This window comes from Curcuma longa, chromosome 5 (assembly GCF_044706935.1).
Source record: "Curcuma longa cultivar G26 ecotype Majalengka, Jawa Barat chromosome 5, ITB_CL_G26_1.1, whole genome shotgun sequence".
NCBI lineage: Eukaryota > Viridiplantae > Streptophyta > Magnoliopsida > Zingiberales > Zingiberaceae > Curcuma > Curcuma longa.
The window spans coordinates 13,654,699-13,681,526 of NC_133865.1; the positions used below are offsets into that span (position 1 = coordinate 13,654,699).

Genomic DNA, 26,828 nt, shown 5'->3' on the forward strand with positions numbered 1-26,828 from the left:
TCACTGTCTGATGTAAAGATGTCACATGATGACAAGGAGACCATTGACACATGAGAAACATCTCTCCTTCTCTATAAATAAGATAATCATTTCAGCGGTAAAGGTAGGCTCAATTCATCATCACACCTCTATTTTACTACAGTTCTCCATCCTACTACTTCATTCTCTTCTCTGAGTTTGACTTTAGCGGTGGAGGGGCCACACTAGGATACGCCTTGGTCTCCTTCTAACTAAATGTCAGCCGACTGATGGTATTCGTCAAACAAGCATAGAAAAATCAGTCGACTGAGGAGTCGACTGCTTCACTCGACTGATCTTTCTATGGATTTTTTTAAGGGCATCAGTCGACTGCAAATATCCTAGTCGACTGATAGTAGTCGACTGGCAACCCATCAGTTGACTGATGACACGATTTCTATAAAAGTAATCTTAAATGGTGATCGACTGCTAACCCTAGGGTTGTGCCGATCCAGCCTTGATCTTCATCTTCAATCTCCTCCTCGGCCTCCTCCTCCTAGTGATGATGACATGTAGCTATGAGACTTATTTGAAATGGTTGTATAAATAACTACGGATGTGCTTGATAATGCTTAGGATATCTTGTTTGACTATTGAATATTTTGAATCAAGTTGATGCTCTTTCAAATTTATAAGGTGTTTATGACTATATTTTATGCTAAGTTTGATTAATCCTGCATGGATAAAGGGGGAGCATTTACATTGAAAAAGAAACTATTCCATGGATAAAACACATAGAATTCATCTACTGTAAGGTCTATAGAATATTTGGTACCTGTGCAGCGAGTTTTTGCTGCAACTCCTTCATCTTCAAGCATAGCTCAACCTTCTGCTCCTTGTAGCTCTGAAGCAATAAATCCTTCCCCTCTATAACTTCCACGAGCTCTTGCACTTGCTTCTTCAACATCTCTATCCTCTCTCTTTCTACGTTTTCTTTCTCTACTCTGACACAGCTCACTTCCATATCATTGATGTTGTCGGCATATGCATTTGTGAATCCATTTGCTATTTCTTGATGACAATATTTTGCATCTACTGGTTTCTCAGAGGAGACTGCCTCTGTCACACAGTGATCAGCAATGACCTTTCTCAGCTGCTGGATCTCTCTTTCAGAAGTGAACAAGTCCCTACTGGTACAATCTAGTTGAGCCTGCAAATGTGGTGATTGTGAGTATTGAATATTGAGAAAATTCTGAAGTTCTGTTATTTGGTCCTGCATCTCCATTATCATCTCATCCCGTCTCTTAATTTGCCGCCGCTGTTTTTGTATCACCTCCCTTTTGCTATAGACATCAGATCCAGATTCAGAGACACAAGGGGAGTCTGAGTTGTTTGAATGGTGCAAGGGCTTCCTAGGCATCTCGAGACGATCAGGAGATGATATCCACAACACACTTCCACTACCTTTATTTGGTTCTACAGATGGGATTTCAACTAACGGAAGAGAGGCATCTGAATCATTCTTTACTAGACTTTTGGGATGCTTGACAATATCTGCAGAACATCAATCATGCAATAGACAATGCGACTTAAATTAGTTATGCTGTATATAGCCACAACTGAGGTAATAGTTGACATTTAGGCTATATTTACTTGAATGAAAAGAAAGAAGCAGGAAGAGGAGGGAAAGTGTCACATGGGGCATGAAAGCTTCATGCCCCATGTGCAATTTTGTGATCCTTTACCTTTCCCTCCACCTTGCCATCCTATTTTTCCACTCAAGTGAACCCATCCTTAGGATAGAGAAGTCATTAGACTATTTACTGATGTACAAAAATTCAAAAACTTAGTAATCATAACTACAGGCTATTAAATTGGTTATTGTGTTCTAGTATTGGAACATTTGTAGTATCAAAATAATGAACTAAGTAGCTTATCTAACTTGTTAATCATGAGCAAACTTATTCCAGTCATATCTCAGCTTAAATGTCTAGTAATAGTAACTAGTTGGAGGAGCCACTAAAAATGAGCATTCGAAAAGGGAAAAAAATCAACACAGAATGCAAAAATACCTCTCAACTAAGTATACAAGCTTCAACAATTTCTAAAAGCAACCTAGTCCATCCAAGATGAAATTTTCAATCATGTGCAGTGTAATTGTTGATAAACCCAACAACCTAAATTTTGAAAATTACTAGTGGGTTAGCCACTGAAATGACACTGGCAAGGATGCTAAATTTTGCTGGTAAACAAGGGCCTTCCAGTTTAATAGAGCATGCGATTCTGGTATTCGTGTGATATGAGGACTTCAAAGGGTTAAAGAGTTCCACCAAAAAATAGTTATAACCATGTTTATAGCCGTTCAACAGGAGATATAAACCCGAGAAATAGGATCAGAAAAATAAATGCAAATACACTTGGTCAAAATGAAGAGTCATCAGCCCCAACCATTCAATAGCTTGCCTCCAAAACAGGCATTGAAACATGGTACTTACAAGAATGGGCTTGGCGTTGGTTGTTTCCAACTGATAATTATTCCAGGCATTAGTTTTTTAGAAATTTTAATATCGATGAACTGAAACATTAATGCATCAATCAAAAGGTTCAAGAAATTAGATGATAGACATCATCTTTTTGTACCAACTGCTCTGGGAAAGAGACAGTATGTTAGGAAACTTCTAAAAAACATTTTGTAATATAAGGTTGTTTCATGCTAATAGTTGTGAAACAGAACAAACAAAAAAAATTTCTTACAACTGAATTTTAATCTCACAACTTCAATAAGTGATTTGGTTGTTTCTATCAATTTTTTTGTCCTACGTTTGCTCATCATTATAAAATCCAATATGCATTTCCCTCATTTTGTTTGCCTCTTGCACAAGGATCATGAGAGGAATATGTATTAGCAAGAAAATAAAGAAAACATTAAATTCATTACCCTTGTAATATCATTGATTTTGCAAAAGTGAATATGATCATGCAGATATTTGCATAAAGATTACAATGACAATGCCACTTATCATGCAACTTCAAGGGGTGTGTTTCCTACAATGAAAAGAAACTAGGAAAATTAGATGACTAAAAAAATTTTCCAAGCGCATTTTTTCCTCTTTTTGCTTTAAAAGAAAAGGTTGGGAAAAGAAAACATTAGGGAAATTGTTTCTTAATTTCCTCTATATTGCTTACATCTAATTTGGGTGGAAACCTCACTTTCCCATGGAATTGAACTCAAATTCGAGATTTTTTTTTAATTGAAATCTATTTTTAATTTATCTTAGGCAATTTTCTTTAAAAAATATCCTAAAGTTTGATTATTTCCCTATCAAGGCCCCTATTTAAATAATGACCTAATGAGGCTCTTTTTCCCTAGCCTTAACTCCCTACCCTCAGGGGTTGTATATCGTACCGTATCGAAAATTTTATATCATACCATATACTACGTCAAAATTTTTGGTATTTAAAAAATATATACTGATACCGTACCGAAATTTCAGTATACCGAAACTTCGATATACTGAATTTTCAGTATAGTTAAATTTTTATACCGTTCATATCAAAATTGTTCGGTATTTCAGAATTTTCGATATACCAAAATTATAAAAGGAAAAAATAAATGTATCTAATTTTCAACACTACATTGATACTGGTTTTCAAAAACCAACACCACTGTGGTATTGGACTTAAAAATCCAACACCATGTAGTGCTAGTTTTTGAAAACCAGCACCATGTGTTGGATTTTGGTGCCCATGGTGCTGGATTTTTGTTACACCGCCTTTCTTTCGTTCTGCTTATGGATAATATCCCAAAGGGAACCCTGATCAAGAGTGATTGTGTCAAAGTCAAAGCTGGAATCGCTTCAAGCACATAGAGATAGAATTCCCGAAGGGGGAGCATCGATATCATCTTTATTTAGAATTTAATCACATACCCGTTGAGTTCATTTGATGTTGAACCTGTGGCAGTCACTGAAACCAATTAGCTAGAGGGGGCCCTGGGTCAATGTTGACTAAAAGGAGAGAAAAAGAACCGAACAACCTGAATTCAAGGAAAAAACATAAGAAAGAGAAAAGGACTCATGAAAGCTTAAACTGGACTAGTTCACGTGAGGTAAAAATACATGAAAAAGCTTATGTGACACTGGATTAAAAAATTCAGTACCAAATGGTGCTTGTTTTTGAAAACCAACGCCATATGGTACTGGTTTTTGAAAACCAACACCAATGTGGTATTAGATTTCCAACATCACACGATATTTCAGTGTATACTGAAATATCGAAAAATAATAAATCTCATACCAATCTTCATATTGAAAAGTTCGGTATGGTATAATATCGTATCAAAATTTTTAACATACCGAAGTTTTCAATATGAACGGTATATATCCCCCCCCCCTCTTCTCCCTTGAGTGCCAAAAAAAAGAAGCAAACAAAATTAGGTGATGCATTTTATGGTTATTTCAAAGATTATATAATATGTTTTAGCCAAAACGTTGTCGAGTGTTAAAAAGAAAAAGAGAACTCTTATCATTATTCAAAATCTCTAGCATGATCTTCAAGAACTATATTAAGATGTTTTAGCCTTGAATTAAAATTTTGGTTAAAATTTGATCATGTCAAAATGAGAATAACAACTGATCATACAATAACCCAATCTTATCCCACTAGGTGGGATCAGCTATATGAATCCTTCTATATCATTAAATTATATCCCATACTATATTATCATTTATATTTAAATAAATTTTATCTAGTTTAATTCTTGTTAACCAAATCTTTTTTGGTCTTCCTCTTCCTCGATTGACATGTATATTTGTCATAGTTTCACATTGTCTAACTAGAGTATTTATTGGTTGTCTAAGTAAATGTCTGTACAATCTTCAATGTGTCTCCTAGAGTTTTTCCTCAATAGATGCAATCTCGACTTTCTCTCTAATATTTTCATTTCTTATACTGCCCATTCTTGTATGTCCACACATCTACCTTAATATCCTCATCTTTAAAACTTTTATCTTCTACTCATGTGCTAGAGTCATTGTCCAACATTCAATTTCATATAATATACAGGCCTAATGTCGTTTTGTAAAACCTTCGTTTAAGCTTTAAAGGTACTTTATGATCACAAAGAACACCTGATGTTTTCCTCTATTTCAATCCTATCCACTTATATTTTATGTAAGACATCTCTCAATCTCTCTATCCTTTTGTAAAAATAATTTTAAATACTTAAAACTCTCAGTTACAGACAACTCGTCATATCGTATCTTAACAATTTTCTCATTACATCTAATATTACTAAACTTAAATTTCATATATTTTATTTTTACTTTACTAACCCTAAAACCTTTCACTTCTAGTGTTTTCCACCAAAATTCAAGTTTAGCATTTACTCTTTTACGTATCTCATCTACCAAAATAATAGCATATGCAAGCAACATGCACCGCGGTACCGTATCTTAGATATATCCAGTAAATTCGTCCATGATTAGTGTAATGAGTTAATCCGCTTGAAATCTTCACTCTTATCATTACATCCTCATACATATTCTTAATTAGTTCAATATATGTTATGCTAATACCTCTTTTTTCTAGAATTCTCCATATAATTTTCCTTAAACTCTCTCATAAGTTTTTTCTAGGTTGATGAATATCATATATAAGTCTTGATTCTATTTTTGATACTTTTCAATTAGTTATCAAAGAAAATGTATAGCTTATATTATCGACCTTCCAAGCATAAATCCAAATTAATTTTCAATCACCGTGGTCTCCTTTTTTAATCTTTTTTTCTATTACTCTTTCTCAAAGTTTCATAGTATGACTAATTAGTTTAATACCCCTATACTCATCAGGTATTTTTTTAGTTTTTAATATCAAGTTGTTTAACTTTATAAGTCATTCAATAACTTATTTTCCTAGGCACTTCCATAGCTGGAATATCATTTGGTCCAACTGTTTTTCCCTTTTACATCTCATTTAAAACTTGTTCTACTTCTGAAGTTTAAATACTATGATAAAAATTTAAATTTTTATACTCATTTGACCTACTTAAATTACACAAGTTAAGTTGATCACCTAAACCTTCTCATTAAAAGTTAATGAAAATATCTCTTTAATCGCTCTTTTATTTCCTCATCATTTACTAGTACCTTATTATATACATCTTTAATACATCTTATTTGAATAAGATCCTTTTGTTTTCTTCTCTCTCGCTTTAGATATTCTGTAAATGACTCTTTCCCCTTCTTTTATATCCAATTTTCAATATAAGCATTCAAAAGTTTCATTGTTAGTTTCATTCACTTCTTTCTTGACTACTATATATAAATTTTAAAATTTTCTTGTTTCTACAAGTATATTATACCTTTTCCTTCACTTTTTTTCTATACTTTCTCATTCCACCAGCAAAGATTCTTTACTTAGTGGTGCATATACCTTTAACTCACCGAATATACTCTTGGCTACTATTTTCAACTTTGATACCATCTTATCTCATATCGTATTCGAGTCGTAGTATATTTCTCTTAATACTTATACTTCTACTCTCTTCTTAAATATTTTTTGCTTCTCATCCTTTAACTTCCACTACTTAATTTAGGAGTCGTGTATATTTTTCTTCTATTGATACTATGCTTGAGGCGTATCTCCAATACTACTAACTTATGTTGGGTACTTAAGTTTTCTCTAGGGATGACCTTGCATTTTTTACAAATATTTCTATCATTCTTTTTAACCATAAGAAAGTCAATTTACGATGTATTATTTCCACTTTTGAATGTGACCAAGTGTTCTCTTTTCTTAAAAAATGTATTAACTAATATAAGGTCATATATTATCACAAAATTCAATATAATTTTTCCTTCTTCATTTTTTGTTTCAAAACCTATAACCCTCATACTCCCTATTATATTCCTCATTTTTCACTCTTATATGCTCATTTAGATCTCCTATTAAAATCATTTCGATTGGCGGAATATTTTGTAATACCTCATCTAAATCGCCCCAAAATCTAAATTTGATATATTTATATAATCCTACTTAAGGTGCATATATGTTAATTACATTAATAGTTTCTTTCGCCACAAGAGCTATAATTCTAACCCCTTTCTAACTACTCCAGCTATATCCTTTAGTAAACTATCGATAACAATACCTACTCCATTTCTTGTTTTATTTCTTGTGTATCATAACTTAAAATCAAAATTCTTTATCATCTTTGTTTTCTCTCCTATCCATTTTGTCTCTTGTACATATAAAATATTAATTCTTCTCCTGATCATCGTATCTACTACCTCCATTATTTTACTAGTGAGCGTTCCTAAATTTCATATTTCAAATCTTAAACAATTAGTTTTCCTAGAATATTTATTTTTACCCAACCTATGATGTGAGAACTCTTGCATATTTAACACTACACTTAAGTTCTCACAAGGATATAACAGCCCTTGTCGAGACGTTACAGTCAGACCCTACAATGCGTTCCCTTCCGAGAAACATTTTGGCATTAACACAATAGTTTGACAAATCCATTCATTAAAATTTATCTGAATGTCCACGCTGGCTGGCAACCTAAAGCACAACCCTCTCCCTTTTTAATCCGAGACTGACATTGGCGGGTTTACCATAATTGATCATAATAAACAAAATAATAAATTCACCTCTAATATCACATATCAAGTATGAGAAACTTATATAGAACTAAGTTTTGGTTGATATTTAGTTTCAAATATGGTTAAATGCTTACAAGCATCCCCAAGCAAAAAGATTGGCATTTGACTCAGCAAATAACATTTCAAAAGAGTCATTGTTAGCTTGTCTACATGCTAGATCTATTTTGACACTCGATTTAAGTTTTGGTTAAATCTTAGTTGAGAGAGTCAAAACATGTTAAATAATTCTTGAAAATCATGTCAGAGATTCGAAATTAAAATAAAATGCATGTCCTTTTTTAGATTTTTCCCCCTCTTTTTTGGCACTTAAACTAAGTTTTGGTCAAAATTTGGTTGAGTTTAGTTGAGGAATAGAACATACATAATTTGAAATAACCATAAGATGTTTTTTTTCATTATTGAGAGTATTTTGTGGAAAAGGAGCCTTAACAGGGCATTAAATGAAACACAAGCCTTGGCGGGGCAATAATCAAGTTTAACGACCTTTTTAGGGATATTGCCCATTTATATTTTCCATTCTTTATCTTGATACATACACTTTAAAAAAAATTCCTCCATCCTCGTGTCACAAGAAACAAATGGACAAAAAAATATTTACAATTTTTTTCCTGTCGACTTTTTTATACCCTCTTTTTTCTAGTTGTTTCCTTCCTTTATAAGATTGAGATACTAAAAACATGTTTCTTGTGGAGGTTGACTAACAAAAAATTACATTTGATAAAGCCTTTACAAAAACCAAAATCTTTGTGAATCCATAGGATATGCTCTATATGACAACCAACTCTACTTATACTTGGCAATGGCTCAACCTAGGGAACAATTTAGTAGCAAAGCTAATGGAGCATAATCGTCTATTTTGGTTAAATATATAATATGCTCAATTTGAGGCTGAATATGCTAATTCAGTTACAACTATGAATAGTACGCGATATTGAGCCATTAGATATTTCTATGATTTATATCTGGTTTACATTAAAAATCTCAAAATATTATTATCTGGCACACAAGACAATTCTCATATTAGAGGCAATCAATATTGAAAGGAGAATGAGTTACCAGAAAAAATCTGACATGTGCTAATTAGAGCTAAGCTGTACCAAAATGGTGAAAACAGAAAACATTATTACCTCAGCCTTAAAAAAAAAGGTGGATGATTGGAATCAATAGGATTAGCAACTAAATAGCTTAGAACACAAAAAGATCATATAAATCAATTTTTACACCATCTCTCTGTTTCCTTTACAGAAAATATATTAGCTATAAATATTTCTTATAAATATTTTTCTTAGAATAAGTCCCTATCTCTTATTATAAATAGAGCTTCATATCGTGTAATAAGATACAATTTGAGATATTATTTTACCAACATGGTATCAGAGCATTAGGGTTTTATTTCTTCCGCGCTGCTCCTCCTCGCGATCCGGTTTCGTTCTTTTTCCCTTCGGCGCCACTCTTCCTCGCGATCCAATCGCGAGTTCTTCTCGTCCTTCTCCCAACCTTTGGCGTCGCTCCCAATCGCGAGTTCCTTCGTGCCGCCCTGTTCCCACTCGCGATCGGGATCCTTTCTCTCCCGATCGTGCTCGCAGGAGGATTCTTCACGTGAGCGCCAAGCTTCTCCTCTGTGAACGCCGTCGCCGAGTTTCAGTGGCCACAACCCACAGGAGGAGCAGGACCGTTGCCTTCTTCGCTTCTGCCTCCGTTCCCCTTCCTGCCGCCCAACCCACTGCTGCCGCCGGCGTCTATTGTCCCTCCGATTCCCTTCTTGCCGCCGTCGATCCCATCACTTCTGCCACTGGTGCTGTTCTTACCTCCCCTTACTGGGATCCCTGGAGTGCCAGCACCCTGAACGTAGTTACGCAGATGCTCGCTTGCCATGCACCTTCTCGGTTCCTCATTTTTTAGGGCCTCCTACTCTTGCTGAATTCTGCCACCTTTGTTCCACCGCTGCTGGACAGCTCAGCCTCCTTGCTGCCTTGATAGTAGTTCGTCAAGTTCTGGAATTCTTCTTCATCTCACAGTAAGAGTTATTTGGCTTCCTTTGTGAATAAAATTTTATGGTTGAAAAAAATCCTCTGTCTTACATTTACCTAATTTATCCTTTAATTTGCTCTCTGTTAGTCAATTAACTCGTACTCTTAACTGTTGCATCTCATTCTTTCCCAATCATTGTTTATTTCAGGATCTTTTGACGAAGAAGATTATTGGTAAAGGACATGAGTCTGGAGGCCTCTACATTCTTGATACATCTGTTCTAAGATCTCTTGCTTGCTCAAATGACACTTCTCTTTTTAAGGTTCATTGTAGGTTAGGACATCCATCTCTTCCATTACTCAAGAAACTTTGTCCACAATATAGTAGCGTACCTTCATTAGATTGTGAGTCATGTCAGTTTGCAAAACATCACCGTCTGAGTTCAAGTGCGAGGATAAATAAACGTGCTATTAGTCCTTTTGAGTTAGTTCATTCTGATATTTGGTGTCCTTGTCCTATTTTGTCTGAACCTGGGTTTAGGTACTTTGTCACTTTTGTGGATGATTATTCTCGTGTAACTTGGTTATATTTAATGAAAAATCGTTCTGAGTTATTTTCTTTATTTTGTGCTTTTTATGCGGAAATTAAAACTCAGTTCAATATGTCCATCCATACTTTACGAAGTGATAATGCCAAAGAATATACATCCAGTCTATTTCAATCTTATATGAGTCAGAATGGTATACTTCATGAAACCTCTTGTGTTGATACTCCATCCCAGAATGGTGTGGCTGAGCGTAAGAATAGACATCTTCTTGAAACAACACGAGCTCTTTTATTTCAAATGAATGTTCCCAAGTCTTTTTGGGCAAACGCGGTTTCTACTGCATGCTTTCTCATTAATCGTATGTCATCCTCTGTTCTTCATGGTGAGATTCCTTACAAAATTTTGTTTCCTAACAAGTCATTATTTCCTGTCAACCCTAGGATATTTGGTAGCACTTGTTTTGTTCGGGATGTTCGTCCACATGTCTCCTGTCAACCCTAGGATATTTGGTAGCACTTATTTTGTTCGGGATGTTCGTCTACATGTCAGTAAACTAGATCCCAAATCTTTGAAATGTATTTTCCTTGGTTATTCTCGTCTTCAAAAAGGCTATAGGTGTTATTGTCCTAGTATTAATAAATATCTTGTTTCAATCGATGTTACTTTCATGGAGGACACACCTTATTTTTCATCCTCACATATCTCTACTTCCCAAAAGGAAGATGATGAGTTTTTGATATATTCTGTTATATCCTCCACACCTATCTCAAAACTAGCTCTTGTCAAGCCTCCTATCGTTGAAGTATACTCCAGGCGTCAACCTCTTAACTCATGTCTAGCACCTACTACTTCGCCATCAGATCCAACTCCGAATGATGATCTTCCTATTGCATTACGAAAAGGTAAACGCTAGTGTACTTATCCTATTTCTTTATTTGTTTCTAATAATAGCTTGTCGTCTTCTTCTTGCTCTTTTATTGCTTCACTTGACTCTATTTCTATTCCTAAAACTGTCCGTGAGACCTTATCTCCACTACAAAAAAACAGCTAATTTGCGACGAATATTTGGGACGAAAAATATTCGTCGCCAATTGGCAACGAAATTTGGGACGAAATTCATTTTCGTCGCAAATCTGCAACAAAATTTGGGACGAAAGATGTATTAGTTGCAGATTTAGCAACTAAAATATTTCGTCGCTAAATTCGTCGCCAAAAACAATTCGTCGCCGAATTCGTCGCAAAATTTGCAACGAATAAATAATTCGTTGCAATTTGGCGATGAAAAATGAAATCGTTGCAAAAAAAGACAGTATCCTCAAATGGCGCTGAAATATGGCGACGAAACGGTAATTCGTCGCCAATTTAGCGACGAACAGGTTTTTTCGTCGCCATTTTGGCGACGAAAGAGAGGTTCGTCGCCAATTTGGCGACGAACTGTCTTTTTCGTCGCCAATTTGGCGACGAAAGAAACGTTCGTCGCCAATTTGGCGACGAAGTTTTGGTTCGTCGCCAAATTGGCGACGAAGTTACGGTTCGTCGCCAACGGTTCGTCGCCAAATTTTAGGCAAAAAAATTGTTCCGCGCCAAAATTCGGCGACGAACACCTAGTTCGTCGCCAATTTGGCGACGAATAGGCTTTTTCGTCGCCAATTTGGCGACGAACAAGAGTTCGTCGCCAATTTGGCGACGAAATTTGCGACGATAATCGTTCGTCGCAAATCACTTAATAAACCCTAGATCCGGTTCTTTTCCTTTACGCGCTCGCGATTTCTTTCTCCGCCGACTTCGCCGACTTCGCGCTCGGATCTCGCCGGATCTCGTCGGAAAACCCTCGATTTGGCCTCTGGATCTCGCCGGAAACGACGGGTAAGCATCGTCCTCCCTTCTTCCTCGTTTATTTTTGGTTGTGGGTTCGGTTTCGCCGTCGGAGTGCACCTAGCCGGGCGCGGGCCGCCGCCGGTGCGCGGCCGGCCGCTGTCGGCCCCTGCTTAGCCCTGGCCGGGCGCTGGCCGGGCGCGGGACGGCGCCGGTGCGCTGGCGGCCCCTGCTTGGCCGTGGCCGGGCGCGAGCCGCCGGCGATCGGCGCGGGGAGGTGGCGGCCGGCTCCAGGTGGTGCTGGCCGGGCGCGGGGAGCCGGCGGTCGGCGCGGGGACGTGCTGGCCGGCCGCGGGAGGCGCCGGTCGGCGTAGGGAGGTGGTGGCCGGCGCTGGGAGGTGCTGGCCGGCCGCGGGGAGGCGCTGGCGTGCGCGGGGAGGTGGCGGCCGGCTCCAGGTGGTGCTAGCCGGGCGCGGGGAGCCGCTGGTCGGCGCGGGGACGTGCTGGCCGGGCGCGGGAGGCGCCGGTCGGCGCGGGGAGGTGCTGTCCGGGCGCGGGGAGGTGCTGTCCGGGCGCGGGGAGGTGCTGGCCGGCCGCGGGAGGCGCTGGTCGGCGCGGGGAGGTGTTGTCCGGGCGCGGGGAGGTGCTGTCCGGGCGCGGGGAGGCACCGGTCGGCGCGGGGAGGTGTTGGCGGGGCCTGGCCGGTGCTTGCATTGGTGTAGGATCATACATGATGTTAATGTAGTTTAGTGTGTTGTATAAATATTACATAATTGTTAAGATACATGATGTGAATTTAGTGTTGAATAATTTTTTAATATTATTTTTGCAGGTTTACACGTTTCGTGAATTCCAGCATACTCCTGCTTTGAGGGCACGCGGTCCTACGTATACTTCTACTTTTGCAGCCAAATCTGTAAGTCTAATTTTGTTATTGTTAAAAGCATTTACCATGATTGTCTTATATATTTTATGATTGTTATAGAGTTTAATTATGATATGTTTTGTATGTCTTTTAATATGGTTTTTATCTCTCTAAATCCACAACTCTCAAATCATAAACCGTAAACTTTAAAATGTTAAACCCTTAAATTTGTTTAACTTTAAACCTGAAAATCTAAACCATAAACCTAAATCCTAAATCGTAATCTTAAACCCTAAATTTTAAACCCTATAAAACCTACACCCTAAACCCTAAAACCTAAACCCTAAACCCTAAACCACTAAACCACTAAATCCTAAACCCTAAACCCTAAACCCTAAACCCTAAAACCCTAAAACCCTAAAACCCTAAACCCTAAACCCTAAACCCTAAACCCTAAACCCTAAAACTAAACCCTAAAACTAAACCCTAAACCCTAAACTCTAAATTTGTAAATTTGATTGTGCAGGTCCTACTTAGAGGTGTCCATGATTACACCACCTTTTCTATTTAAATATAGTGATCGGAATTACAAGGCATTTTTTATTTTGGAATAAAAAATGTCATGTAACTTCCGATCACTGTAGTTAAATAGATCAAGTAATGGCCTGCCAGATAAATCCTAAATCCTAAACTCTAAACTCTAAACCACTAAACTCTAAACACTAAACCCTAAACCCTAAACCCAAAAATCTTAAACCGTAAACCCTAAAACCCTAAACCCTTAAACCATAAACCCCTAAACTCCTAAAACCCTAAACCCTAAATCACTAAACCATTAACCTTAAACCCTAAACCCTAAACCCTAAACCTAAATAAACCCTAAACCCTAAAAGCTTAAACCGTAAAGCTTAAACCGTAAACCCTAAAACCCTAAAACCCTAAAACCTTAAATCATAAACCCCTAAACCCCTAAAACCCTAAGCCTTAAAACCCTAAATCGTACACCCGTAAACCCTAAACCCTAAACTCTAAAAACCTAAACTCTAAACCATAGACCCTTGAAAACAGAAGCCATTAAAAAGATAAGTGACCAGAATAAGCTTAATCAAGCTTATAATACTGGTGCTTCATCTGCGACGTATGCGGGGGGCTCAATCAATATTGATGAGCATGCGCGTAGATTGGTAATTCTTTCAACTATTCCTATTTAAATTTATTTCATATTAATGTTTATAATCTCTAACAATATTTTTTTAGGCTAAGGAATTGGGTCGAGCGCCAAATGTTATCGATACTTTCACTCGCACGTTCCAGAAAAAAGACAAGAGTTGGAGCGGAGACCGAGCTAAAGCAATGAAGGTTTTAATATATATTCTTATATATTTATGTGTTTAATTTCTAAAATATTATAGCATATTAATATTTCTTTTGATAATACAGGATAAATATTGTGAGCTTGAGTTAGCACAGCGATCTTCAGCTGGTAGCTCTGAGGGATCTGAGCCCTCAGTTGGCAATGAATTGAGTCTGTGGTTGGAGGCGAGTGGGGGATGCAAAGGTGGTGGAAGGATTTTGGGTATGGGTTCTTTGAGCAGAACCCATAGAGTTGCTGGTACCTCTTCTACCACCTCCCCTGTTGTCACATCACAGATTCATAGTTTGACTGAGGAGGTAACCCATTTGAAAGGGTTATTAGAACAAAGAGATCAAGAAATGATAAGAAGAGATCAGGAAATGAAAAAAAGAGAAAATGAAATTAAAAAATTGCAAAGACAACAATCTCGCATCTTGCAACATTTTCAGTTGCAATCTCTTCTTGGTGATGAGACGACGACGACGACGACGACGACCACGATGACGCCAGCGACGATGGTGGTGATACTTCATGAGTTTTTTGTGTAGGAATTTTTTATAATTATTATTTTAGTTATTTGGTAGTTGATTAGACCTGTAAGTTAATAATTTTTATATTGTTACTAATACTATTTAATTTTTTTAACAGGTGGTTTTTTTAAACAAATAAAAAAAAAGGTAATTCTTTACATATTTAATTTATAGGTTTTAGTTTTTATTGCATCTGAATGATATTACTTTATCTCTGTTTTTATTTTTGTATGCAGGCGAATAAAAGATAGTGACGAAGAATCCAGCAGAGTTTCTGGGGGACCACGATGATCTTCTTCCTATCTTTTATTCATATCTCATCTGATTTGTTTAGACTTTGTATGGATTTGTTGGATTTTGATGATGCACGTTGTTACTTTGACTTTGTATGGATTTCTCGGTGGACCAGTACTTTGTATGGATTGTTTATGGATATTGTTTGACTTGTTATGGAGTTTGTATCTTATGTTTGGATTGTATGGATTGTTATGGAGTTTGTATATGATGTTTGGATTGTTTATGATGTTTGGATTGTATGGATGGTTATGGATTTGATATATACTTGTTTGAATGTTATGTGGATTGTTTGGATTGTTATAGATTTGATATGGTTGATTGTTACAGGTTAAATGTATTTGTAAATCGATCCGATTGGATCGATATTATATGTATTACAGGAATATTAAAAAAATAAATTGTTGCTGTTAATTTTTTTTTAATTTTGCAACGAAATTTGCGACGAAAATCAAATTCGTCGCCAATTGGCGACGAATTTTGCGACGAAACAGTGATCGTCGCAATTATATCGTAACTTACTGTTTATCGATTATTTGCGACGAAAACTAAAATTCGTCGCATAATTCGTCGCCAATTGGCGACGAATTCGTCGCCAATTGGCGACGAATGTGATTCGTCGCCAATTGGCGACGAACAATGATTCGTCGCCAATTGGCGACGAATAACTGTATTCGTCGCCAATTGGCGACGAATTGATTCGTCGCCAATTGGCGACGATTCGTCGCCAATTGGCGACGAATAATGTTATTCGTCGCCAATTGGCGACGAATAATTCGTCGCCAATTGGCGACGAAACATTATTCGTCGCCAATTGGCGACGAATACAGTTATTCGTCGCCAATTGGCGACGAACAATTATTCGTCGCCAATTTTCGTCGCCAATTGGCGACGAATCAATTGATTCGTCGCCAATTGGCGACGAATTCTGCGACGAATTTATTTATTCGTCGCAAATATTTGCGACAAACATCAATTTTTCGTCGCAGAAAATTTGGCGACGATTTTATAGCAACGAAAATTTTTCGTCGCAAATTTCGTTGGAAAATTTTTTGCAACGAATTTTTTTACAAAATTCGTCGCAAATTTCGTCGCAGAATGCTGTTTTTTTTGTAGTGCAGAGAGATATCGAAGGTTGGTTGGGAAATTGAATTATCTTACCTTAACTCGTCCAGATATTGCATATTTAGTTAGTATTGTTAGTCAGTATATGTCATCTCCAACAGTTCATCATTGGGCAGCATTAGAGCAAATTTTGTGTTACTTGAAGGCCGCTCCTGGACGAGGTATTATATATAAAAATCATGGGCATACTCATATTGAATGTTTTTCAGATGCAGATTGGGAAGGGTCTAAAATGGATAGAAGGTCTACTTCAGATTATTGTGTTTTTGTTGGAGGAAATTTAGTATCATGGAAGAGTAAAAAGCAAAAGGTTGTGTCACGATCCAGTGCAGAATCAGAATATAGGGCTATGGCACAGTCTGTGTGTGAAATAATGTAGATATATCAACTATTGACTGAAGTAGGACTCAAAATTTCAGTACCAGCAAAATTATGGTGTGATAATCAAGCTGCTATTCACATTGCATCAAATCCCGTGTTCCATGAGCGGACTAAGCACATTGAAATTGATTGTCATTTTGTTCGTGAGAAAATTCAACAAGGCTTGATCACTACAGGATATGTAAAAATAGGAGAACAATTAGGGGACATCTTCACAAAAGCTTTAAATGGGATCCGAGTTGATTATCTTTGTAACAAATTGGGCATGATTAATATCTATGCTCCAACTTGAAGGGGAGTATTAGCTATAAATATTTCTTATAAATATTTTTCTTAGAATAAGTCCCTATCTCTTATTATAAATAGGGCTTCATATCGTGCAATAAGATACAATTTGAGATATTATTTTACCAACAGAAAGTATAACTAAACTTTTGACAAGTGAAATAAGGATATCTGAATATCTACCAGTGAAACATCAGAAATTGCGTTTTTTGTTACTAAATCGAAATCATATGGCATATTGATCTCTGAATATTTTGAAAAAAAAATGCATATGCAACTAATATTACCATAAGCTAGTTACAAACTTATCCATCATCGCTTGTCATTGATTCATTCTTACTAATCAGTAAGAAACATTAAACAACGTTTTGAGTAAGAACAGATGGAAACATATTTATTTTGCATCAAACCACAAGAAACATATTCACTTGCAAGAATAGATGAAAACTTGAGATGTTTGTCAACTCATTAAATGGATTTAATTCCCAGGAATTAATATATAACATGGTTGTTGACTCAAAAAACTCAATTCTATTATTATTACTAGCAATGTTTACTAATTTTTCATGCAAACATTTTTTTTGAAAAGTGAAAAACCTTTATTCTGATGAAGCTAAAGCTCATTTAACACATCATTTGAAATTATGAAGCACAGTTACTGCTTGACAAGACAAGAATATCACCTTTGCCAAGAATTCTCCATAAATAGAATAGATTACAAAATTGTAAGCACTCAAGATAAAGAATCCTTTATAACTTGTTTCTTCGATATGAAATTCAAGGATGGTACAAGGAAACAAACCTGAGAGGCAGAAATTACAAATTTCTTCATCTTGATTCAAGTTGTGTAGATTTGTGTGCACCTGGCAAGCTCCCACACTTTTCTTGGATATAGATCTTCTATCTTCTAGTTGAATAGAGACTCTTAAAACAAAATTTACTGTGTTTAAGGAACAAATGTCAACTTAGACTAGGCATAATTCAAACCTTGATTGGCAGCATTTTGCCTCCTTGTCTCAAAGGTTTGTGTTAGCTTAAATCCAAGTTTTATTGTTAGTGTGCTCAGCAATGCACTGCCTGCAATAAGAACCCAATTTGTCCCTTCCTGTTGTACACGATTTAACTTATGACCTCTCTGCATCAATGCATTTGATTTTGAGTTCATCTTAAACCAGTAGATGGGAAGAAAATGTGACTAAGATGTTTGATTTGATCTGCATCAAAATCCCATATAAGAGGCTGAGAAACAAGTCTAGCAAATTACAAGACAAGATAACTTTTAAAAATAGCAAAAGTAAGGGGTTACCACCTTTCCACACATTCTTCAATATATACATATTTTTCAAGGTCAAAGGACGTCAAAGACGCATAAGGAAGAAATATCAGCAAAAGGAAGTTAAATAGGAAAAAGATCAAAAATCATAGCAACTGAAAGGTTACATAAAATAACAGCTTCAGTGTTAAAGGGGGAAAAGAAGGAGATTTTAACAATTGATATAATTTGGACAGGATTACCCATCCTCCTCCAATTGCATTATATTCAATTACACAGGATGCATTCCATTTTATCAATGCTCATCATGATCTAGTTTGAAATAAATTCATATTTCTTGGTAGGTTCAACATTTCCAATCATTCATGCTTAATATTGTAATTGGTCAGCTAACACTAGAATAAACAGGGAAACCTTAAGTAACAGAAAAAGCCATCTCACAATGCAAATCTTAGCTTAGGTTCGATTAAGTTAGCTCCTCTCCTTTTATTTGCACAATTTTTCCCAGCTTCAACATAGATCATACTTTCTTTAAAAAAAACATAGCAATCATAAAAGATCCTTAAAACCCGATAAAATTTTTGACTGGGAGTTTGGTTCCTTAATCATAACTTGGAATATTTTCTTTCTCTAAATTTTGCTATAAATAACCTAAAAATAATGTTCTAATGAGAAACTCCCAGGTTTTTTCAACAAGAAAAGCTAGTATTATACTCTAGCCACAATATTAATGCTTCAGCGCTTTGAAATCCGTGTGCAAGAATTACTTGGTCAATGTTAAGTTCACTTGGATTAGTTTTGTTGGTTGTCATGATTTCTACGGCTTCACATAAGGGTTTAGAACCTCTTAAACGATGTGACAGCATACAACCTCTTAAAAGATGTGACAGCAACTTCGTTTCCGATCTCCACCAACGAGACCAAACTTATAGATGTGATGATGGCACGTTATCACCATTCCAAAAGTCAATTCACTCGATGGACAAAGTTCACTACACGACTCAAACCCAAATGCGGATCAAGAATGTTTCTCTCATTAAAACAGTATTACTGAGCAAAACTCCCTAATCTTTCAAAGGGAGATCCATAATAACACCCAGCCAACGGAATGGCAGACTTGCTCATCTTCGACAAGATACTTGGATAATTAATCCAACAGCCACATCCATCAAGCGTAGGGAACAATCTCATCAAACTAGAAATCAAAAGACTCGTAATGTAGCAGGATCAGTACTACCTCGTGGATGCAGAACAGAATAAACGGCGGAGCAAATAGGATGCAACGAGCCCGACAAGTTTCGCTTTTCTGCGTTTCCAATTCGTGCCGCCTTGCTTCGCCCCTCTTGGAGCTCTTGCTTCGCGTTCAACGTCGTTGTCTTCTCTTTCTGCACGGCGGACTCTTGTGCCGTAATTTTAAGTCGCCGTTGGCTTGCCCGCGGAGACAACCCCAGCGGACGTCCGCATACAAAAGAAGTAGGAAAGAAAAGCTTGCAATAGACCCGACCACGACCCGGCCCGGACCCGGACCGGGTCAACGGGCTGATTGGCCCGTTGACCCAGTTAGCCGGGTCGAACCGGAACCGGCATCCTGTTGACCCGGTTAACCGGGCCGAACCGGAACCGTTGGTTTTTTTTTATTTTATGATTTTTTTATATATTATCAATATTTTTTTATATAAAATTTATTTATTTTTATTTAATTAAATTATAATTTAACATGTCGTTGTTAGGGATTGAACCAGGACATCCTGGAACATAAGCACATATATTCACCACTGTTCTATAATACCTTTTGTTTATAAAATTAATATAATTATATATAATACTATATTTATATTTATTTAATTCAATTTTAATACTTACTACTATATCCCAATGACTTTTATACATAATTTCAATACGATATTATATATAATATGGTTATATATTTATTTCAAATATATTATAATATGCGATTGGTGGGGATCGAACGCGAGAGTTCCGCATGAGAAATGGATACAGAGACCACTATACTACAACATCTTTAATAAACTTATTCAATAAATTTTATTTATATATTTATTTCAAAATTATATTTACATGTCGTTAGTGAGGATCAAACGAGAGTCTCCCGCGTGAGAGAAAGGAATACGCACCACTAAACTACATCAACTTTTCTCTCTTTTTTAATATTTCTTTTATATACATTTTAAATTTTTAATATAATAATCTCGAACCGTCGTGAACCGTCGCGAACCGTGAACCGAACCGTGAACCGGCGGTTCCGAATCGTGAACCGTAACCGTCTTGGGCGGTTAAGGTTAAGGGTCGACCTGCCATGAACCGTCGAACCGACGATTTCGAACCGTCAAACTGGCGGTTCTGAACCGTGGTCGAGTCTAGCTTGCAAGTCGCACTATAAGAAAATTAAAAGACGAATTTTAGGGAGAAAAAAATAATCAAGATACCAATTCGCTTTTCCTTAAAGTGGGTAAAAAAAATGATAATCCCAGTAGCCACATCTCTGGGGGTGGTCGGCCCGGTCCCACGGAAGTTTCCCACCGACCACCAGGGTAAATCGGGAAGCACATACAGTGGCCAATCCAGATGCCCAGCATCCTTTGATTGCGTTCCCCATTTGGAAGAAAATTTCTGCAAACACGCCGTCGCTGGGGATCGAACCGCGGGTCCCTAAGTTACAATCTGGATGTCCTACCGTTGCACCATTGCCCCGGGGACTTCCTTAAAGTGGGTAAATTACTTCATTTGATTGTAACTTGGGGGGAAATATTTAAAATGACACTCCACGTTAATTGAATTATAAAAAGGTATGCTTTACTTTTAAAAAGTTAAAAGTTTTAATAGTAAAAATATTTTGATTTATATAGCAATTAAAAGTAGATACTATGTATGAAAATAAATTTATTTTATTTTATTAAAATATGCAATTTTTTATAATAATTTTTTTTATCAACTTAATTAAAATTACTTAAACAAATCAAAATTACTTTTTAAAAAAATTAAAATTATTATAGTAATCATTTAATGATTGTTATAATAATTTTATAATTACTAAATGACTGCCATGCTTATTATAATAACCAACTAATTAGTGGTTGTTATAATAATTTTACTATTGTTAAAGTGATTTTAATTAAATATTTTAAAAAATAAAAAACTTAATAAAAAAATGTTCTAGGTATATTGTTGATCAAATTAAATTTTTAATTTAAAAATACCTGAGTATTAAAAAAATCTTTAAAATGATGGATGTTATGGTTATTTTAAAAAATTATAAATATTTTTGATACCCAATTAAATTTCAATCAAAATTGGATTACGTATTGAAAAGATAAAAAAATATTGAAAAGAACAAAGAATGCATCTGATAGTTATTTATAGTCTTTAACTTGATTTTCAAAATTATATATTATGTTTTAATATTGAATCAAGTTTTGGTCAAACTTGATCAAATTCTCAAATAAAAAAATAGCACGTTGATAGATTAACTAGTTGCTCTTGTAAAATATTATTGTTGTTGAGCTAAAATATCAATTGTGTTTGGGATAGTGGTAGGCATCCAACCTACTTGTATATTAATTTCACATACTACTTTCATCGAAGGTACATTTAATATTTTTAATATATATCATAACTATTTGTGACATATTTTGAGAATTTATATTTATTAAGGTTTCGAAAAACTTGATTAAAAGTTAAAATATATATTATATAATTCTTAAAAGGAACATATTATAATATTTAAATAACAATAATATATATTGCTTTTATCATGTTTCTCTTTTTTTAATATATTATATGTTTTATAAGTTATATATGTCAAAGGTAGTAAATAATCTAAATTTTTTTTTAGTATCATATTTAAACAATCGTTTTTTTTAAGGTTGGGGAAATGGTTCTAACAAGGCATTAAGCAATTGCACAAATATTTAAATTCAGAACCGGTGAGTTTGGTTGAGGAATGAAGTATAATAGTTATTCTTTGACAATAGATAGAATTAGACAAGAAATAAATAGTCTTTAAGTTGGTTTATGAAAATGTCAGTGGAAATGTATATATATAAATAATTTTTACAATAAAAACAAATTTATATTTTAATTATATAAAATATAATTAAAAGTCTTTGACCAAAGTATTACATGTCAAGAGTACAGTATTCTTGGACACATGTACAAGTAACTTGAATCCATAAGACAAGAAAACAGCTTGAGCTAGGTGTGACGTAGTCAACCTAGTGGGGACCGACACATAGACCATGTCCTTAACCAAGCGGATATAAGACGGTAAAAGGAACGAGATACGATTCAGTGTAACTGCTGAAAGGTTTAAAAAATATTCTGGAATCAATCGTTGATTTTTCGATCAATTGGGAATCATGATGTACTACTAGGTGGCACTTATGATCGTTCTGTAATTAATGGTTAATTACGGATGACTAACATAACCAGGAACTTATTGGGTCACACGCACTATAAGTTCTTCGAAGGACTTAAAACGAGTCTGAGAATTAGATTCTCAGAACGAGAGAAATAAAATTTGGTTAGACCAAGACAACGAACAAAATGATGGAATCCATTTTATGAAGACGAAATGAACGAAACTAATTTTGTTCAAATAAGAGGTCGTTTGGTTAGTGAACCAAATGATTTGATTTTGAACCAAAATTGAACCAACTTGGTTTGGTTCATGATGGAAGAGATTTTGGTAGAATAGATATGATGAGAAGCTTCATCTTATGAAGACAAATCGAACAAAATTGATTTGGGTCAAATCAGAATTTATTGGTTCATGAATCGAGCGAACCAAGTTTGAACCTGATTCGCTATAGTAAACCCTAAATTAATCTGGTCCGATTTGTTTTGATTTTCTCCAGTTCAAGCTGTTTTCGGGTTTTAGGGGTTTTTTTTCTTCCTCCGCCTGCGCGTCGTACTGTAGTTTCTCATGGTAAATAGGGATCGCGATTTTTGAGATGTGGTGTGCTTCTTCTTCAGCGTGACGTAGCCCCTCTGAAAACCCTAGCGCCGAAGAACCCTAGCCTCTTGGTTCCCAATCGCGACGCTGAGGCTCTTCTTCCTCACGTGCGATTCGGCCGTCGATCTTCATCTCCTCCCCGATCGTGTGGTGCCTTCTCCCGAGCACGCGAGCCATCCCCGAGCACGGCGAAGAACAAGGCTTCCGGCGGTTGCAGTGTGGCCGGTTGCGGTGAAGAAGCCGACCGGAGACGATGGCCGAAAACCCCTAGCTGATTCTTCTCCTCCGCACAAACATTGCTGGACAGAGCCTTTGCTCTGTTTTCTCCCGATTGCGGGTGGCGGCGCCTGTCGGCGGTGGCAGACGGGGTGTCAAGCTGCGGTGGGCGGACAGCGGTGCCTGGCGGCGATGGTGGTTGGCGGCAGAGGCTGACTGAGAATAAGGAGGCACTGCTGTGGTGGTGAACGCTGTTTTTCTTCTTTTTGGAGTGTTTGGTGTTGCCGCGCCGATTGTGGAGTCGCTGTCGGATTGTGGCGCCGCTGTGGAGCCACTTCCGGATTGTATGTCAGAGTGGAGTTGCTGTCGGATTGGTTATCAGAGCAGAGCCACTGCCACATCAATATTGGAATTGCCGTCCGATTGGATTAGAATTTTATCATCGAAATTCTGTATAGTCATCGGAAATTGTTTTCGGTCATTAGATAGATTGTCTAGCCATTGTCGATCAATCCTTGGTTGTTCGACGACCATTCACCATCCTCTCGGAAGCTTACAAAGCTTTTGGAGATTGTTCCATCACTATCGAAAAGGTTTTGATTATTTGTCCTAATTGGCGGTTAAAGGTTGACTACTGAAAACTATACCGAGAATACGATTCTTAGTGATAGTTAATAAGCTCCGGAACTATCGTGACAAATGTTGTTGCGTGATTTCCAGAATAAGACTTTTCTCAATTCGATCGTCATCGATCATCGGCTAGTACCGAAGACGATGACGCGACTTGTGACTTTCGAAGCCGTCCAGATGAGTGCTTGGCGTGGATCACCAATAGAGGTGGACTCCAATGAGGACCGCTCAATTGATACCAACATCGCTCAACGTCATTGTGAGGTATGCATTTAGAATAATTTACTATTCTATAAATTTTAATTTCCTGTCATGCCTTGTACATGCTATTTCCTATTTTGCATGCGTCTGTTGTTGTAATAATTAGTTTTAATTATTTGTTTATTCCCCTAAGCACATTTTAAAATGTGTAAACACGCGTATTGCACCGGGGGCGATCCGTACAAAGTCTACCTATAGAAGTGACTAATTCTAACGAAAAGTTAGACACGGATAAACTAGTAGGTTAAACCTATAGGGTAAGGTTTAGGTAAGCCTAGTAGGTCAGACGGACTACAGGCAGGCTTAGATTGCTTGCGTGTTTGTATGTATGCTTATCTTGCAAGAACCAGGAGTTGGAAGTAAGACGAAGGAAGCATAAGAGGAACATACAGAAGCAGCCAAACCAAGCCCGAGGTCAATTCAAGTCAAACCTGAGTTGACTAGATCCAAGAGCCCGGATGTTATTCTAGGCGCCTGTGTTGGGTTGCAAGGGTGCAAACATAGTCCCACATCTAAAGCACATGGAAAAGATCATGGGGTTAAAAGGATGGAAAGTATCTCCATTGGCATGAGGCCTTTTGGGGAGAGCCCAAGAGCAAAGCCATGAGGGCTTAGGCCCAAAGTGGACAATATCATGCCATTGTGGAGATACGAACATCCTTTTGGACCCAACAAGTGGTATCAGAGCGAGACCGCTCTTCACCGGACTAACCGCCGGATGAGCCATGATCCAGATCTAACCATGTGCTTTGAACCTTAAAAACAAAAGAAGTGGGTGCTCCCGTGTCTGAATCAAGAGGGCCAGACACCAGGTGAGAAATCCTAGTAGGTCGGGTGGACCGAGGGGCAAAAAGTCCTAGTTGCGACTAGGTGAAAAAGTCCTGGTGGGTCGAGGATTCAGGGGGGGCCTGTGGTCCTTTGTTTGAGGGGAGATTGTTGGGTTGCAAGGGTGCAAACATAGTCCCACATCTAAAGCACATGGAAAAGATCATGGGGTTAAAAGGATGGAAAATATCTCCATTGGCATGAGGCCTTTTGGGGAGAGCCCAAGAACAAAGCCATGAGGGCTTAGGCCCAAAGTGGACAATATCATGCCATTGTGGAGATATGAACATCCTTTTGGACCCAACAGCCTGGATGGTCCAAGGGCCCCTATTTGTTCTAAGTGCCCGGATCTAGAAGAATTAGCCCGAATAGAGTCCAAAGAGATCGAATCGGATCGGATCTTATCTAGGTGCCCTGATAAGAATCCAGGCGCCCGGAAGACTCTATATAAGGAGCTAAACATGCACCACAAGTACTCATCTCTCTACATCATTCTTTTCATCCTGTGATGCTGCTGAATGCGAATGGGGCCAGACTCGTGTAATTGGGAAAGTTTCAAGAGGAGTGCGTGGCGCTCAAGACTTCTGGATCGGCTACTACATGTGTTTGGTTAATTCTTTTCTTAAGTTTTACATTATATTTACATTTATATATTTTCTAGACTATAAGACGAGTTTCTCCACCTCTGGACAATCGTTCAGAAAGGAGACTACTAGTGGACAAGTGCCTCCCGTACATAAGCCTTGGACGTACTAACCCTGGGGGTTAGAAACCAAGTAAAATCTGTGAATCCCTGTGCTAGTTTATTTAATCTACTCTAAGTGTCTTTGATAGAAACAAACGAAGGAACGACAAATGCAATATTCACCCTACTTGTAGGGATCTCGTTGCGAAAAATAATCGCAAACGCAGCGGAAAAATTAAAATAAATTTTGATCCCTCCAAGGATCCATGTGTATACATAAAGAAAGCGTTTCTATTGACTATATCTTAGTCAAGAAGTTACCCTTGTAGTGTAGCCCTTCGCAATCCCGACAGCAACTCTTTGATGGCGGATCTCAACATGATCAGAATTATTACGCCTCTACGGTATCCACACGAACACTATCTTGGAGAAGGAGACAAAACCTTTGGTTGTGCTAGCAACCACACTAAGGCTCTCCTCTAAAGACTAGGTTTGTTTGGCCAAGAGGGAATGAAAAGGGAGTACACGGCAAGGAGAAAGGAAAAACCACCCTTTTTCACATTAAAAAGAGCTTAAATCCTATTTGCATGCATTAATCAACTTGCATGAAACATTGAGAAAAACTTCTCAACTTTCCATTTGCATGCAACGTTGAGAAGAAAGAAGAGAAAAAAAAACTTCTCAATTTCTCAACTCCATTTCATGCAATAACCCCTTTTGCATGCAATGTTGAGATTAATGCATTAAATCCCATTTCATGTAATAATCTCTTCTTGCATGCAACATTGAGATTAATTCATTAAATCACATTTCATACAATAATCTCTTTTTGCATGCAACATTGAGATTAATGTATTAAATCTCATTTCATGCAATAATCTCTTTTGCATGCAATGTTGAAGTTTTCATGCATGAAATCCCATTTCATGCATTAATTCTTTTGCATGCATTTGCCTTCTTAAATTGGTTTCATTTGAGTCTAACTCTAATTAAACCAATTTGAGTACAACTCAAGTTTGGCCAAGTAATGAGTCTAACTCATTTTAGTCCATTCAATCAACTAATAATTTATTTAGTCAAACTAAGATGATCATGTCTCCAAAATAATGTGTTCTTTGTGTGTGACCCAATAGATTCTTGCAACGTTGGCAATGTTTCTAAATCCTTTTAGAAA

At 37.0% G+C, this 26,828-nt stretch overlaps 1 protein-coding gene across 2 annotated transcripts; it reads right to left on the reverse strand.

Moving 5' to 3' along the window:
- Window positions 1-751: 751 nt before the first annotated feature.
- Window positions 752-19,393, reverse strand: LOC141829980 (uncharacterized). Of its 2 annotated transcripts, none has more exons than XM_074717442.1 (4): window positions 19,303-19,393; window positions 17,780-18,006; window positions 17,595-17,696; window positions 752-1,512 (listed from the first exon to the last, which is right to left on the reverse strand). In XM_074717442.1, the coding sequence occupies exons 2-4, from the start codon at window positions 17,955-17,957 to the stop codon at window positions 776-778; spliced, it is 1,017 nt and encodes a 338-aa protein (XP_074573543.1). In that variant the 5' UTR covers window positions 17,958-18,006; window positions 19,303-19,393; the 3' UTR covers window positions 752-775. The 2 variants fall into 2 exon arrangements, with proteins under 2 accessions (XP_074573543.1, XP_074573542.1); XM_074717441.1 differs by having other exon boundaries at window positions 17,595-17,699.
- Between the last annotated feature and the right edge of the window lie 7,435 nt (window positions 19,394-26,828).